Source organism: Mastigoproctus giganteus, chromosome 12, assembly GCF_048544385.1.
Source record: "Mastigoproctus giganteus isolate SK-2022 chromosome 12, ASM4854438v1, whole genome shotgun sequence".
In the NCBI taxonomy this organism is placed as follows: domain Eukaryota; kingdom Metazoa; phylum Arthropoda; class Arachnida; order Uropygi; family Thelyphonidae; genus Mastigoproctus; species Mastigoproctus giganteus.
In genome coordinates, this window is record NC_143586.1 from 54,999,467 (window position 1) to 55,018,542 (window position 19,076).

Here is a 19,076-nt window from a genome sequence, read left to right on the forward strand (position 1 = left end):
GAAAGAAAGGCAAATCATGCCCTTAAAAATCCTACAAGAGTGGACCAATATCCACTTCCTTAGGATCTCTGCAACCAAAACGGACTCCATTCTCCTCAAGGGTGCCCTGGATTACAGGAGACCCCCACAGATTAAGATTGATGGTATCACATTACGACTGTCCAAGGAACTTAGATACCTGGGAGTAATACTGGACCCCACTCTCTGCTTCCAGGCACACTTGAAATACATCCGTAAGAAGATACGGGGCTATACAGCCCTTGTTACCAGAGTCGCAAAAAGGGATTGAAAAAGAAGACCCTCAAGCTGTTTTACAAAGCCGCCTTCCTGCCGATAGCTACCTATGCTTCCGGAGCTTGGTACCACCAAAGTCACCATGGCTGTAAATCGCAGAATCCTCGACTCGATCCATAGAGCCATGCTGCTCGCTATAACCCGGGCCTGCAGAACAGTTAGCACCCACGCGCTGCAGGTGCTGGCGGGAACCCTACCTTTAGACCTCGAAGTAGCTAAATGTGGAATATTATATGAACTCTCCAAGGGAAGAGCCTGCACCTTCGCCGGCTTCGACGCAGATCCTACCACAAATCGTTTGACTGAGAAAAAGAGACTTGCAAATCATCTCATGCAAACCTGGCAAACCAGATGGGAGAATTCCCCAAAGGGAGAAATCACCAAACGATTCTTCCCCAATGTTCGAAAACTCTATCCAATGGCTCCAGCATGGTTCACGCCGGGACTCCACGCGACCTTCCTGCTAACAGGACATGGTGCCTTTAAGGCTAAACTTACAGCCCTGGGCATTACAGATGACCCTACTTGCTGCTGTGGAGAGCTGGCACCACCTCATGCATGAATGCCAGCTTTATGATGACCTCCGCTGCCAACTCATCACTCGGATCACTTTTTTGCCCAGAGATAGAGAACAACACCTTCTGGACGGGAGACAGGAATATATTGCCTTCTCAAAGTTCGCTGAAGCCCTGTACAGAAGAAGACTGGACCTGAATGCACATTAGCCACATAATGGCTAGAAGCCAAAATGTGCATAACACCAAAGATGGACTACTAAGCAACCATGAAGATAGACAAAAAAATCTGAATGAAGGACGAATAACAGCTGTTCTGGCGGCCTGAGCCAAGCACTAGCCTGGCTCTCCTTTAATATCCCTTCCTGGCAGGAGGACGAGATGACCAGTCGCCTCGCCCCCCTGCTACCCCACCTTTCTTTCTGGTGAGGCATGGGCATGCCTCACTGACCACCTGGGGGAATCTCTTCTGTGTCCCCCATACTTCTGCCTTTTCCCCCCAACCTTCTTCCTCCCCTCCCCCGCTCTGTCTGTACACAACGCGGGCGCCCTGCGCACTAAATTTTATCTAGCCGAAAAATAATCTTCGCCCAGTCTCGGCCTAATTATCCTACGCAATGCCCTACTCCTGCCATATGAATGCATGCACACGTGCTGTATGCAAACATCCAAAGTAATTACGATTGCATGGATGCGTATATATTATGTACCACTGTTGTGTATATGTGCATATATGTGTATGTGTACATAAGGTTTTTTTTTTTTTTTTTTAGGTCCTAGCTGCCGAAATCTCAGGAAATTAAGCGGCAGGACCTGCCAGAGTAAATCTTAGTCTACTGGTGTTTCCTGGTCTGCCTCCACGGGGCGAAGGTGGGGCAACGCTGGGCTCCAGCAGGGGTCCAGCGGCTAAATGACCAGATGAACAACGGTACACGACATTACACAGGTACAATACCCACACACTTTTAAACCTCTGGCATTCCCAGGAAACTGGTACACCCACAAAGAAAGCAACGCGGAGATGGGGGAAACCCCTGGGGCCGCATGACAACAATATACCTTACACCTTACACCTTACCACAGTTTCAAGGGTGTATCGAGAATGGCGCAACGAACAGAAAATATCCTCTCAACGGCACTCCTGTGGAAGAAAATCGCTTGTTGATGAGAGAGGTCAGATGAGGATGGCTCGAATTGTGCAAGCAAACAGACGGCCACAATGTCGTACATCACGTCAGAATACAACCTTGGTGTGCACAACAAAATATCGCAACGGACCACTAGTCACGAATGGGCTACAACAGCCAACAGCCACATCGCGTACCTTTGTTATCAATGAAGAACAAGAGAGCACGCCTGCTGTGGACACAGCAACACCAGCACTGGACTATCGAGGATTGAAAAACAGTTGCTTGGTCTGACGAGTCAAAGTTGCTGGTGCATCATGTGGATGGAAGGCTCAGAATTTGGCGAAAACAACATGAATCCATGGACCCGTCATGTATGATGAATACTGTGCAAGATTGTTTTCTTGGCACACGTTTTCGAGTTGCACACGAGAATGTTTTCTTGGCACACGTTGGGTCCATTGATACCCACAGATTCACGTCTGAATGCCACATCGTTGCTGACCAAGTGCATCCATTCATGTTGACAGTTTATCTGCAGTCAGATGACTACTTCCCGCAAGATAATGCGCCGGTGCACAAAGCCCGAATCACTATGGAATGGTTCCAGGAACAGGGGCTCACATCTGGTGAGCATGGGCTTGGCACACCCAGGATCCTCAGCTGGATATCATCATTCTTCTCTTTCTTGGTGATTCCCTTCTACTTCTCTCTCTCTCTCTCTCTCTCTCTCTCTCTCTCTCTCTCTCTCTCTCTCTCTCGGGGTAATTCAGAATTTTTTTTTTTTTTTGGCTGGTGCAGTATAAGCCTGCAGATAAATGAACCACTAGGTGTCAGTGATCACAGTGTGTTGAAGTGGGATTTACTCAAGGAGGTAACTACCATCAGAGGTAAAGGGAAGGGTTTTTGTATTCGTAAAGGCGACTATGATGGTCTGAGACAGTATTTAAATTCTATACAGTGGGACCAACTGATGATGTTACCAACAGCAAACTCAAAATGGGAAGCATTCAAGGAACTAATCTTGGTGGCTACCAGACTTTACATACCAACTAAAAAATATTGTTCAAGGTTTAGGCCTAAATGGTTGTCAGATGGACTAATGAGACATGTGGCAGAGAAGAAAAATGCATGGGATACATACAAATTAATGGGTGACATGGAAGCCTATGATAGATATAAGTTGGTCTGTAACCAAGTCACAAAGGAGATTAGGCAGGCAAAGGCAGACTACGAAAAATCCTTGGCAAAGGATGCAAAGAAAAACAGAAAGGAGTTCTTTACATACTTGAACTCGAGAAGGAAAGGGATTAATCAGATTGGTCCACTGGATATTGATGGTTCAACAGTTGAGGATCCTGCTCAGGTGGCTAACAATCTAAACGAGTATTTTGCATCTACATTCACGCATGAGGAGTTATTCAGGAAGGAGAATGATGTAGGTAAAGTAAACATTGGCAGTGAGCTGGATGATTTTGTAATAACTGAGAGGAAAGTGGAGGAGAGATTGTTGAGGATAAACATAAAAAAGGCACCTGGGGTGGATGGGATCTATCCAGTTATATTAAAGGAGGCAGCAAAGGAAGTGTGCAAACCCCTAGCCATAATTATGAGAGCTTCTTTGGACTCAGGGGAGGTACCCGTAGACTGGAGATGTGCAAATGTAACCCCAATTCACAAAGGAGGATCAAAGGCTGACACAAGTAATTATAGACCTGTTAGTTTAACTTCTGTTCCAGGTAAATTAATGGAGGCACTGGTTAAAGAAGCACTGCAGGATCATCTAGACAAGAATTCCGTTATAGCTCAGACGCAGCATGGTTTTGTTAAGGGCAGGTCTTGCCTGACCAATTTGATTGGATACTATGATGTAGTCACAAAAGAACTGGATGCAGGGAATAACTTTGATATTATATATTTGGATCTTAGAAAGGCTTTTGATACTGTTGCACATGGAAGACTGCTGCACAAATTGGAGCAGTGTGGCATTGGAGGCAAATTGCTGCTATGGATAAGGGGATGGTTGAGTGGCAGAAGACAGAGAGTGGTAATCAATGGACACTGCTCAACGTGGACTAATGTTATTAGTGGAGTTCCTCAAGGTTCAGTGTTGGGTCCATTGTTGTTTTCGGTGTTTATGAATGATATTGATGATGGGATATCAAGTTTAATGTCTAAGTTTGCAGATGATACAAAGGTTGGCAGGGTCGTTAAGGACACTACTGACGCTATGCTGCTGCAACAGGATCTGGAAAGGTTGAACAGATGGGCTGAGAGGTGGCAAATGAAGTTTAACATTGACAAATGTAAAGTACTACATATGGGTAACCAGTAACCCCAGAGCAATGTATCAACTCTGCGGTACTACACTGACAGTAGTGGAGAATGAAAAGGACCTGGGGGTAATTGTGCAGGCAGATATGAAGTTCTCTGAGCAGTGCAGACGAGCTGCAAGAGTGGCTCATGGTGTCTTGTCAATGATATACAGGAATTTTTCTAGCAGGGATAAGGAGGTGATTATTCCCTTGTATAAGGCAATGGTTAGGCCACATCTTGAGTACTGTATACAGGTCTGGAGGCCTCATTTCAAGAAGGATGTAGAGCTGCTGGAACGGGTACAGAGAAGGGCAACAAGATTAGTAAATGGAACAAAGGGTTGCTCTTACGAAGAAAGGCTTAAGTTTTGCAAATTACAGAGTCTGGAGACTAGGCACCGGCGAGGTGATCTGATAGAGGTGTATAAGGCTTTGAATGGTTTGAGCATGCTCAATGCCAATGGGATTCTTCATCTTTCTCAGAATAATCACCTCAGAGGGCATAAATTCAAATTGAGGAAGGACGGATGTCGGATAGATGTGCGGAAATTTGCCTTTGGCCAGCGGGTGGTTGGTTGGTGGAACCGACTTCCATCACTTGTTGTTGAAGTTGATAGCCTAAACAAATTTAAAGCTCAACTGGACAGGTATTTCGAACGAACGGAGGGGTGAAATGGGAGAGGGTTTTTTTTTTTTTTTTTTTGGCTGATGCTGAATAAGCTTGCTTTCTTGCATCATATGCCTCTGCTAATGCTAATGCTAATGCTAAAGGACGGTCTGAGTAGATGCTTGGCCGCACGTCCACACCCACCAGAAAATTTTCACCAGCTGAAGATTGCGCTGACAGAGGAATGGACGATGTTACCGCAAGAACTTATCAACAACATTGTTCTAAGTATGGACAGGTGGTGCATAGCCTGCATCGACATTAGGGGTGGCCATATCTCCTACTGAGGACCACCTCTTCCCTTTGTTCCATTTTTGGCAGTGATGCATCTGTGTCATGTCAGCCAGCGGATCAATCCAGATGTTGTCTACTGGCCATTTTGCTGTCTGTAGCACTGTATGAAACCAATCGAACGTGTGTAACAACCGTGCTCACTATTTGCCATTTTTGAATAAAGTCCCTTGTACTGTTTTGTTTCCTTCATCATTTCTGTTCCTCGCGAGGTTCCTTTGGAATGCTTTTTTCATATCCAAGCCACTGCTATTAGAAGCTACAGGTGAAAACCCGACCGATCCTTAAGTTTTGCACACCAGTGTATATGTACATATAGTGCTGTAGTCGTAAAATTAGCAGAAGGTATACTCTGTGAATGTTACGAAAAGCAGAGTATACTTTGCAATATCAGAATTATTAATCGAATTCCAGAGGGTATACGGCATATATGTATATTGGAATTATATCTGATGTAAATTAGATTTAAGTATTAAATTTTTAAATAGCGTAAATGAGAGTATTAGGTGCTACGTTAATGCTATTGTACAATGAGAATTAGACATTATACGTGCACGGGTTATATATGTACTTTACTTATTTATATATTATTAATTTTTATAATTAATTTTGATACTACTTGGGAGCATCAGGTTTGTAGCGACCAATCCGCTAGTTACATATAAAGCTAGCCCTGGTATGGATAGCCTAATATACCATAGATGCATATAAATATACAAATGTATAACATAGATACTGTACATATAAATATAAAAACAGAAAAATTAATGTAAAATTTAAAGAAAATTGGAGAATAATGGAGAAAATTGTATAATATTAGAGAATACTGGAGAAATTGGAGAAAATTAGAAAAAAATAGCGAAAATTAACATTCTCCCTCATGGCCATACATCTGCTACTTCCTCAGGGGCTTTGAGCAGACATAGCCATACTAGAAGAATGTATTATGCATACCCCTTTCTGTAATCTCTATACCAGTTTTTCCAGGTTAACTTTAGGTAATTACTTGGTGAATAATTTGGAATAAAGAGAGTAATTTTTTTGAATATATGTACTAAATTTTTAAATAAACAGAATGGTTTTCTAAAATTATACAATTTTCTCCAGTATTTTCCAGTTTTCTTTCAATGTCTATGATCTTCTTTAAAGTTTACATTAATTTTGTTGTTTTTATATTTATATGTATCTATGGTATATTAGGCTATCCATGTCAGGGCTAGATTTGTATATAACTAGCGGGTTGGTTGGAGTCACTACAAACCTGTAGTTCCAAAATTAATTATAAAAAGTAATAATATATAAATAAATTAAGTACATATATATACTTATACATATATTTGAATAATGCTTGAAATAGTTGAAAACTGAATCTTTCATTATAAAAAATAAAAAGGTAAACCAAACATCAGAGGCATCAAAAAGCATATTTCTTTACATGATGCTTGAAATATAAAAATAAATTAGAATGAGGATTAAAAAAAATAAAAATAATGCCCGCAGCATGGCAAGAAAGAAGAGAGAAAATAGTTAAAATTAAACACAACGATCAAACCAACAGGGAGGGAAGAGAAGGGTAACAAGAGTAAAAATATTGCAGCAGAAACTCTCCAAGATTATTATTATTATTATTAGCCATATGGTGCAAGGAAGTCTGAGGCTTGTGCTGAACCAGCCAAAAAAAAAAAAAAAAAAAATATCTGAACCACCCCGAGAGAGAGAGAGAGTAGAAGGGAATCACTAAGAAAGAGAAAGAGAATAATGATGATATCCAGCTCAGTACCCTGGGTGTGCCAAGCCCATACTCACCAAATGTGAGCCCCATAATTTAGAAAATCTAAATGTTTTTATGGTCCTTTTTCAGAACGTGGCTAAGTTTGTCGGTCCCAGGTGGGAGTAGCATGGTTCCCCCAGCTCCCCGAAACTCGGGTTTTTCGTTCAGCAATCAGCAAATCGACCACGGAGCACATGTAATTTACAGATATACATACGGCGCAATATGGCCTAAGTTGCTGATGTGTAATAATAACCAACCAATTAAAAACTATATAAATTAATTAACGGTACATCCAAATCATTTTTAAGAAAAACGCCAGGGGTCGTGATGAGCGCCACCAATGTTTTTGAAGCGAAAGTATTTCGGAAACACGTAAATATAACTGGTTGCGTTAACTTTTCGTGAATTTTCAAGGATAATGTAAATTTATGTACTTTGTCGGAGAATATCTAAATGAAACCGGATTACACAAATGTTTAGAAATGCATAATGCTTTTTACTTTATGCGAAATCTATATAAATAATGAAGTGGTTTTGTATATTTAATTTGATCATTCTGTTTAGCAGTTCTCATGGTTTACATTTGAAAGGTACTTGGCATACGGGAGAATTTTTTCACTTTTTAGCTAAATTTGGTTTTCAGAAGACCGATATTCATGACAGATTGAATACACTTGGATTTATATATGGCAATATCACTGCACGAAGTGGTGACATCAAATTTGCACACCGTGCAACACTTGTTGTAGTAGACAGGGAGTACTTTCTCCAGTACTATGGAAATAGAGCTAATCCTCAAGGAACCAAAGCAAATGTATGTGAACTTATGTTCCAGAAGATAGATACCATTGCATATGACAAAAACTGCAAAGAAAATGGTACACAAGACTTTTTACGAAATGTACCTTGCAGTATTGGAGAACTTTGTGAAGATGAAGATGTTCCAGAACGCGTAGTATCGGAACATCAATTCACTTTTGCGGTTCAGGACAACAACCAAGCTCGGTAAGAATGTTCAAATTCCACTTGACTACCGTAATATTTTGGTGTGGTTCTACTATAAGTATCATTCCCAGACAGCTTTAATTACTGCTATTCGTATTCTCAAGCAGGGTTGTTCGTATATGTTATCGATGAAATGCGCATTACATTCTCATTGGCATTGCACTGTACTGATTAATTACATTGCGATATACAACATGTACACTTGATTACAAAAGCAAGCATTACTAAGCATAAATGTATATGAGAACAATTAATGATATTATTGTAATTATCAAATAATTTAACCTGAAATATCAATTAGGTTAGATCAGGTTGTGCTATACAAGAAAAAATTATTAACAAGAAAATTAACACAATGGTAATAATTAAACTGCTATGCAGTTGGGTGTGTAACTACCTGCATTTTTTTTTTTTTTTTATGCTAAACCAAAACTTAGAAGGTTATTGTAACAGGGAGCTTAATGATTTTGTAATAACAGAGTAAAGTGGAGGAGAAATTGTTGAAGTTAAAAATAAGGAAGGCACTTCGGGTGGATGGGATCTATCCAGTTATATTAAAGGAGGTGGCAAAGGAAGTAAGCAAAACCTTACCATAATTATGAGAGCATCCTCGGACTTCGGAAGTTCCCACCAACTGGAGATGTGCAAATGTATCCCCAATTCACAAAGGGGGATCAAAGGATGATATGAGTAATTATAGACCTGTTATTTTAATTTCTGTTCCAAAATAATGGAGTCACTCGTTAAAGAAGTATTTCAGGATCATCCAGACAAGACTGCAGTAATGCTTCAGACACAGCATGGGTTTGTTAAAGGGAAGTCTTGTCTGACAAATTTGATTGGATACTATGATTATCCCCTTGTATAAGGCAATGGTCAGGCCACACCTTGAGTACTGTATACAGGTGGAGGCCTCATTTTAAGAAGTATATAGAGCTGTTGGAAAGGGTACAGAGAAGGGCAACAAGATTAATGAATGGAACAAAGGGTTGCTCTTACAAAGAAAGGCTTAAGTTTTGGAAATTACAGTGTCTGGAGACTAGGCACCTGCGAGGTGATCTGATTGAGGTGTATAAAGCCTTGAATGGTTTGAGCATGCTCAATGCTGATGGGATTCTTCCTCTTGCTCAGAATAATCACCTGAGATAGCATAAATTCAAATTGAGCAAAGACAGTTGTAGGATAGATGTGCTGAAGTTTGCCTTTAGCCAGCAGGTGGTTGATTGCTGGAACAAATTTCCATCTGTTATAGAAGTTGATAGCTAAAACAGATTCAAGGTAGAACTAGACAAACATTTGGACCAGTGAATGGGTAAAATGAGAAGGGTGTGTGTGTGTTTTTTTTGGCTGATGCTATATAAGCTTACTTTCTTGCATCATGTGCTAATGATGTGGCAACAAAGGAACTGGATGCAAAAATAATTTTAATGTCATATATTTAGATTTTAGGAAAGCTATTGATACTGTTGCACATGGAAGACTACTGTACAAATTGAAGCAGTATGGTATTAAGGGTAAGTTGCTACGATGGATAAAAGTATGGTTGAGTGGGAAAAGAAAGAGGATGGTAATTAATGGGTGCTGCTCTTCGTGGACTAATGTTATTAGTGGAGTCCCACGGGGTTCGGTGTTGGGTCCTGTGTTGTTTTGTATATTTATCAATGATATCGATGAAGGTATATCAGGCTTAATGTCCAAGTTTGCCGATGATACAAAGGTTGGCAGGGTTGTTAATGACAGTAATAGCAGTGTGTTACTGCAACAGGATGTAGAAAAGTTGGGCAGATAGGCTGAGAAGTGGCAACTGAAATTTAACATTGACAAATGCAAAGTATTGCAAAAATGGTAGAAGTAACCCCAGAGAAATGTACCAACTGTGTGGTACTACACTTAGGGTGGTAAAGAATGAAAAAGACCTGGGGGTAATTGTGCAGTCGGATACGAAGTTCTCTGAGCAGTGCAAACAGGCTGCCAGAGCAGGGATGGGGTCTTGTCGATGATGTACAGGAATTTTGCTAGCAGAGATAAGGAGGTGATTATCCCCTTGTATAAGGCAATGGTCAGGCCATACATTGAGTACTGTATACAGGTTTGGAGGCTTTATTTTAGTAAGGATATAGAGTTTCTTGGGCGAGTACAGAGAAAGGCAACAAGATTGGTGAGGGGAACGAAGGGGTGGTTTTACCAAGAAAGGTTTAAGTCTGCAAATTGCAGCAGCTGGCAACTAGGCACCTGCAAGGTGATCTGATTGAGTTGTATAAAGCCTTGAATGGATTTCAATTCTGATGGGATCCTTCCTCTTGCTTGGATTACAAATCTGAGGGGGCATAAATTTATATTGAGGAAAGACAGTTGTAGAATAGATGTGCGGAAATTTTACTTTAGCCAGCGGGTGATTAATTGCTGGAACAAACTTCTATCTGTCGTTGTGGAAGTTGATAGCTTTAATTAATTCAAGGAGGAACTGGACAAACTTTTAGAGGGAATGGATGTGTGAAATGTTTTTTTTTTTTTTTTTTTTTTTTGGCCAATGCTACATAAGCTTGATTTCTTGCATTATATGCCTCTACTACTACTTTTAGTACTCTTATTGTATTTGGTCTGAAGGGTTTAGAAGCCAAAGAAACTTGGACAAATAATTTGTTTTGACTATACCAAACTGAGCATCACCGAATCATTTTGTATTTTTCCCTAACAGACTGTTACATCACTTAACAGTTGTCTGTTTTGCTCTGGTTTTTCTCATTATCTGGAGCATTCAGTTTTGTATTCTTAGTATTGAAAATATTTTATTTTTCAATTACACGGATTTATGTAGGCTTAATGGCTAGTGCCTACCCCTAATAGTAACTGAAGAAAGCCAGACATTGGCCAATTTAACATAAGAAAGATACAAAATAATAGTTCAATCATACTATAAATGTAGAATGCATAACTGACAGTGGTCCTTTTAGAACAAAGCTACAGAATTATAATGGTCATCTGACCCTCCTAAATGTAGTCAAGTTTCAGATAAAATAGTAATGATATTTGTATTAGCCATATGGTGTAAGGAATCCCAAGGCTTTTGCTGTTTCAGCTGAAAAATTAACTAAGAAATAATAATAATAAATAAATAAAATAAAAAGTAGCTAAAAAACTTTTATAATGCACACTTCTTTATGTTCCCACTTTTAGTAGCTTATAATGCACTCATTAATAAAAGTTTCTCATTCATATTTATTTTTTTTAGTTACAGCACTATATGCACTGTTAAAAAAAAATGTTAATTTGGGTACACTCTTTATTCCAAATTTAACTTTTCCAGAATGCGTTTCTTAATGTATGAACCCTGAGGGGTGAGTTTTTTGATAGTGTGAGTTCTGTGGAGTGAGTTTTTTCATGAAATTTTGACTATATAGTATCGGTGTAAATACACCATAGTTAACCCATATATTTGAACTACATATGTAGCATAGAGGGCATCATTTTAATTGTATCTCATAATGTGGTTGCCTTCACAACGAGATAGCTACTATTGCATTACTTCAAATAAATAACGCTTCTCTAGTAGAGAGGACTACTGTTATTTATTTTCAGCGGTACCACCACCCAGACGATCGTTTCGAAGCTGTGCAGCTTCATCATCGGTGGTCGGGCAGGTACCCAGGTAATACAACAAGCCATCACTGTTGCAAAGTTATATCCACATTATGAGAGATGCCAAAATGGTGTGGTGGTAATGTATTTGGAAAATTAAATGCACAGGGCATAATCCTTATGGGTTTTGATAATTAGCTATATATTATCGGTGTAAATACACCATAGTTAACCTATATATTTGAACTACATATGTAGTTCAAATATATTCATAGTTAACCCATATATTTGAACTACATATGTATTAACTATGGTGTATTTACACCGATACTATATAGTTAATTATCAAAACCCATAAGGATTATGCCCTGTGCATTTAATTTTCCAAATACATTACCACCACACCACACCATTTTGGCATCTCTCATAATGTGGATATAACTTTGCAACAGTGATGGCTTGTTGTATTATCTGGGTACCTGCCCGCCCACCGATGATGAAGCTGCACAGCTTCGAAACGATCATCTGGGTGGTGGTACCGCTGAAAATAAATAACAGTAGTCCTCTCTACTAGAGAAGCGTTATTTATTTGAAGTAATGCAATAGTAGCTATCTCGTTGTGAAGGCAACCACATTATGAGATACAATTAAAACGATGCCCTCTACGCTACATATGTAGTTCAAATATATGGGTTAACTATGGTGTATTTACACCGATACTATATAGTTAATTATCAAAACCCATAAGGATTATGCCCTGTGCATTTAATTTTCCAAATACATTACCTGCACACCATTTTGGCATCTCTCATAATGTGGATATAACTTTGCAACAGTGATGGCTTGTTGTATTACCTGGGTACCTGCCCGCCCACTGATGATGAAGCTGCACAGCTTCGAAACAATTGTCTGGGTGGTGGTACCACTGAAAATAAATAACAGTAGTCCTCTCTACATAATCAGAATAAAAAGAATAAAATCCTCTACGCTACATAATCAGAATTAAAAAAAAAAAAAAAAAAAGCTAAAAATGGGGCCATTACCTCTTCTGCTTGACATCATACAAGCTTACTGTCTTTTTTGTTTACACTTTAGGTTATTCTTTTGGTTAGTAACTGTTCTGTTACTCATTTCTTTATAATATGTATTTAAAAATAAGTAATTGTAAATGCAGTGTTTTTAACGTTTAGTGTATGAGTAGTAGCATACAATGCAAGAAAGCAGGCTTATATGGCATGAGCAAAAAAAAAAAAATCTCACATTACCTGTTCATTCCCTCTAATAGGGTGTCTAGTTCTTTATTGAATTTATTCAAACTGCCCACTTCTACAACACCAGATTGAAGTTTGTTCCAACAGTTTAGATTTAGATTTAGATAAATGAGAAAATATGTTTCAGAAAGTAAAACAGTTATTATTCAGTGTACTCTTAAGTTTCTGTGTATTTGATTTACAAATTACAATTACTCAGAATAATTAAAAAATCACAACTTTAACCATAATAAGTGAGAACTATAAGTGTGGGCTGCATGGAGGTTGCACAGTCACTTCTCATTGCAACTTCATGATGGTTACCATAGTGTGACATTCAAGTATTTAGTTTTTCAATTGTTGCAGAGGAAGACTTTAACTTCAATGATTCATGCTTTTCTGTTCGTTGTTAAGACATTTGGTAATGACCTTCCTGTACCACAGTCTGTTATAGATGATGGCAAAGACCCATTACTGATATCCAAGCTCCTTGGCTATATAATTGACTGTCATACACCATCTGTCTTGATGACAACATTTTCTTTTGTGACAACTATTCGTACACTTAATGTTGACACAGTTGTTCGTTTGCACTATTTTTCACGCAGCAACAGATTTCTGCTGAAGTGATGCCCTTGCTGTAAGAAACAATAGCTGCATTGCACTAGCTTGTCACTTACCATTGTGTATCTTTGCTACCTCACATACAGGAAAATTTCATATATATGTATGTTTATCGTGTGTTGCTGGGGGCATATTTATGCTTCCAGCATGTCTGGGTATTAATCCTTCTTTAGCAGTTTTCTGCCATTATTAAATAATCTTTATTAATTGGCAATTTCATTTATTTTTGCCTTCTTTTAGCTTCCTAGTTCTCTTTCCCCAATCCTTTTTCATCATTACAGATATACTGTTTGATACTATCACATAAAATCTTCCAATTAGAGACAATATACATTCCAACTCGTCGTGTTATGTATTCGGGTACATTTTAATCATTATTTAGTAAAATAAAATCTGTTATCATTTACATAGCTTTGGAATTACTCTCCTTATGTGTTAATGATTTTCTGAATTCCTCTACTAGCCATTTGCTACTTTTAACTTTAGACCTGTTATTGTTTGCATTGATATGGAGCTACAAAATGCCATGTGTTTCAAATATGTTGCTTGTAGTCCCCTGAAGATGATGGCTCTGATAATCAATCCTTTGTAATACTTTATGATATAACCCCAGGGGCTCACATCTGGTGAGTATGGGCTTGGTACCTAGGGTCCTGAGCTGGATATCATCATTCTTCTCTTTCTTGATGATTTCCTTCTACTTCTGACTCTCTCTCACTCAGAGGTAATTCAGAAATTTTTTTTTGGCTGGTGCAGCATAAGGCTCAGGCTTCCTTGCACCATATGGCTAATGATAATAATAATATTATTAATGTATTCAAACTAATTTAATATATACCTTGCAAAACCTTCATTTTATACTTTTCTATATTTTGACCTCTTGCATAAATCTTAACCCTCCCATGTGCATTAATAGAATTCTGACCAGTAATTTATATTTAATTCATAAATTATAATCCATAATTTACTTTTAATTTTGCATTAGTAATAATTTTCATATCATCTACTCTTATTTCCTTATCTTTTCATTCTTCCTCTTATTCTAGCATCTTACTGTCTTAGCATCTTCTAGGCTTGGAAACAGGTATTCTATACACTGCACCCCTTCTCTAATGCATTTTAAAAAATGAATATATATATTCTACTTTGCATTCTTTTTAAGCTGCATGGTGCTAGGAGATATAATTTCTATATCCCATATTTCATTTCAAATTCTTACATATACCAACTGCTTTTTATATTAATATAAAAAGCAGTACACAACCACTGCAGAGTGGGGAAGTCATGCTACTCCTGTCAGTTGAACAACTTTGTTTTTCATTTATGAATGTACACGTATTTCTGCTTATAATTATGCTTGCATATATTTTTACTTAGTATGTAGTTTGGTATGCTACTAGCAGAAGTTTACAGATTCCAGTATATATTCAGCAGTATTTTTTAATTGAACTTCAACAGAAGAATTAAAAGAAAAATTATATATACAGGCAACCCCCGTATAACACGGTACTTCTACGACATGGTTTTTCTCTAACACGATTGATAAATTGCGGAAATCCTTGAACAACACGGTACTTATATAACACGGTTTCACTCTAATATGGTTAGAGAATTGCGGGAAACCTTGCATAACACCGTATTTTTGAGCTTTTGTGCAGAGAAAACTCTGCTATTATGTTGGATGTAATTTTCCAACATATCCATTTTTTTTTGTGAATCTCTGCTGTTGACTCGCTAGTCATTATGCAAAAAGAAAAAAAAAGGTAAATCCCCTTATTTTATTTTATTGGGAAATCCCTGTGTTAGGCTCTGCTATTGAACCATAAAAAATTGTGACTTCGAAGCGTGCAGTTCGTGACTTTTAAGGTTATTTTGGTTTTCATTTGATCGTTTATAAATTTTTCCGGGTATGTATTACTAAACTTTGTTCTTAAGGAACTGTATTGGAATAATTTTCTTTGTTGTGAATTTAAATTATGCCTAAGGAACTTAGGCATGATTTGGATAACTGCTGATTTATTTAAAGAATGTTTTGTAAATTGTTTTGTGCCAGCTGTGTAAAACTATTTAAAGCTGAAAAATCTAGATTTCAAAGTTTTATTACTATTGGATAATGCTCCAGGCCCTCCAAAAGATTTAAGTCATCCAAAATGTTGAAGTAATGTTCCCACCACCTAATACAACTTTAATTCAGCTTTAGATCAAAGCATTATAACTACCTTTAAAACTCTGGAGCAGAATGGTATTAAGGGTAAGTTGCTACAATGGGTAAAAGTATGGTTAAGTGGGAGAAGACAGAAGGTGGTAATCAATGGGTTCTGCTCTTCGTGGACTAATGTTATTAGTGGAGTCCCACAGGGTTCGGTGTTGGGTCCACTGTTGTTTTGTATATTTATCAATGATATTGATGAAGGTATATCAGGCTTAATGTTGAAGTTTGCAGATGATACAAAGGTTGGCAGGGTTGTTAATGACAGTAATGGCAGTGTGCTACTGCAACAGGACCTTAGATAATTTAGGCAGATGGGCTAAGAAGTGGCAACTGAAGTTTAACCTTGACAAATGCAAAGTACTGCATATGGGTAGAAGTAACCCCAGAGAAACGTACCAACTGTGTGGTACTACACTTTGGGTGGTAGAAAATGAAAAAGACCTGGGAGTAATTGTGCAGTTGGATATAAAGTTCTCTGAGCAGTGCAGACAGGCTGCCAGCTCACGAGGTTTTGTCAATGATATTCAGGAATTTTGCTAGCAAGGATAAGGTGGTGATTATCCCATTGTATAAGGCAATTTTCAGGCCACACCTTGAGTATATATAGGTCTAGAGGCCTCATTTTAAGAAGGATGTGGAGCTGCTGCAATGAATACAGAGAAGGGCAATGAGATAAGATTGGTGAGTGGAACAAAGGGATGCTCTTACTGAGAAAGGCTTCAATTCTGCAAATTGCAGTGTCTAGAGACTTGGCACCTGCAAGGTGATCTGATTGAGGTATTTAAAGCTTTGAATGGATTGAGCAAGCTCAAGGCTGATTTGATTCTTCCTCTTGCTCAGACCATACTCATGAGGGGGCACAAATTCAAATTGAGGATGTTTGCAGAAAATTTGTGTAATTTTGTCTTTAGCTAGCATGTGGTTGATTGCTGGAACAAATTTCCATCTGTTTTGGTGGAAGTTAATAATTTAAATAAATTCAGGAAAGAACTAGGCAAACTATTGGAGCGAATGAATAGATGAAATGGGAGGTGCCTGTTTTTTTTTTTTTTTTTTTGGCTGATGCTGTATAAACTTAATTTCTTACATCATTTGTCACTGTTAATGTTAATTCAAATTACTGGGAAAACTGACATTTTTGTATAAATTCAAAGGTGAACTGGATAGTTACCTATGTGAGGAGTGAAGCACAGAGTTTGTATTTTCTTAGCTACTTGTGTTTCCCCCCCCCAAGTCCAGTTAAACGTTTGCCACCCTTGCGCTGTATGGTGACTATTATTACTATAAACACTTATAGAGGATATTACAGCATCAAAAGAAAGAAAAACAAAACTTTTTTTACAAAATTTTGTACGATTTAAAAAAAAAACTGATTTTTTAAATTCTATTGAATTCCCATTGCTATCAGAGACTCTTTACCCTGTGCACATAATGCACATTTAGAAAACTCACTTGCAACTCTCTTGTACATAGTGACAATGCAATTAATTAATTCTGATGTAGTTTATCAACTATTATGTTAACAGTCTTGACTTCAGATTTTTTTTATTTGAATAATTTCACATGATTTAAATTATTTTTTTATAAAACTTCTGCTTCCTGCCACGTTGCATATCCAATATTGCAAATAAAATATCAGGATAATGGTTTTTGGCCTCTTCCATATTTATTAACTAATACTAAGAGTTTTTAAATTTATGTAATTAAAGATTTAAGCAGATCCACAGCTGTAATTAAACCAGTGCCTTCAGATTTTTGAAGCCTGAATACTTTAACTTCACTGACTCTAGGTAACAATTTTGTTACATAGGATAGCTGTTAATCCTGTTTCAGATTTAATCTTCTTTTGAAGAGAGCTTCTATGTTCTTTTTTTCTTTTTTTTTTTTTTTTAGAAATTTGTAAATTACTTTAGTGGCTGTTTACATTACATAAAAGTTACCAGCAGAGAAGTGCCAAAATCTGCCCTCCTTTGTCTAGCTACTGTCATTAAAGTATTGGTTATTTGGGCAATTGTGTTTATATCATTGCATCTTCAATCCATCCATTCATTTGCATCTACATTCACACATGAGGAATTCTTTAGGGAATGGGATGTCAAAAGCTTATCAAACCAACGAGGAGGTAAACGACTTTTTGATAACTGAAAGGAAAGTGGAGGAGAACTTGAGTATGGACATAAAAAAGGCACCTGGGGCAGATAGAATCTGTCCAGTTATATTAGGGAGGCAGCAAAGGAAATAAGCAAACCCTTAACCATAATTATGAGAGCATCCTTAGATTCAGGGGAGATCCCTGTGGATTGGAGAGTGTGAATATTTCCCCATTTCATAAAGGGGAATCAAAAGGAAACATGAGTAATTATAGATCTGTTAGCTTAATGTCTGTTCCAGGGAAAATAATGGAATCATCCATTAAAATTAGTAATGCAAGACTGTGTGGACAGGCATGCAATTATACTGAAATCACAGCATGGATTTGTCAAGGGACAGTCCTGTCTAACCAATCTGATATGTTATTACAATGCAGTGACCAAGGAACTGAATGCAAAAAATAATTTTGACATCATATACTTGGATTTCAGGAAGGCTTTTGATACTGTTGCACATAAAAGACTTGTACAAACTGGAGCAATTTGACATTAAGGGCATATTACTGCTATGGATAAAAGGATGGTTAAGTGGAAGAAAACAGAGTCATTATCAATGGGCATTGCTCTTCGTGGGCTAATGTTATTAGTGGAGTTCCCAGGGTCCATTGTTGCTTTCACTATTTATCAATGATGTTAATGAAGGCATATCAGGCTTAATGTCTAAGTTTGCAGATGATACAAAGGTTGGCAGGGTAGTTAACTGTCGACTGTCTCCCTGATGACTGTCGTTAATGACAGTCATCAGGACTAGCTTAGCTGCTGCAACAAGATCTAGGAAAATTGAGTCAATGGGCTGAGAAATGGCAGTTGAAGTTTAACATTGACAAATACAAGTTACTGCATGTGGATAGCAGTAATCCCAGAGTAATGTAACAGCTGTGTGGTGTCACACTCAGGTAGTGGAGAACAAAAAAGACCTGGGGATAATTATGCAATCAGACATGAAATCTCTGAGCAGTGCAGACATGCTGCTATGACAGCTCATGGGGTTTTGGCACTGATATACAGAAACTTTGCTAGAAGGGATAAGAAGGTGATTATCCCTTTAAGTAAGCCATGGTTAGTTAGGCTGCATCCTGAGTACTGTATACAGGTCTGGAGACCTCACTTTAGGAAAGATGTAGATCTGCTAGAATGGGTACAGAGAAAGGCAACCAGATTGGTGAAGGGAACTAAATGGTGCTCTTACCTAGAAAGGCTTCAGTTCTGCAAATTGTAGTGTCTTGAGACCAGGCACTTGCGAGGAGACCTGGTTGAGGTGTTTGAAGCCTTG

General features: G+C 38.0%; 1 protein-coding gene across 1 annotated transcript in view; it reads left to right on the forward strand.

The window, feature by feature from the left end:
* Nucleotides 1–7,506: 7,506 nt before the first annotated feature.
* LOC150077076 (transmembrane protein 145) overlaps nt 7,507–19,076 on the forward strand; it is a 78,793-nt gene continuing 67,223 nt past the window's right edge. Inside the window, exon 1 of the mRNA XM_090385782.1 lies at nt 7,507–7,988. Coding sequence (XP_090241908.1) covers nt 7,507–7,988 — 482 coding nt within the window. The remainder of the gene's footprint in view (nt 7,989–19,076) is intronic.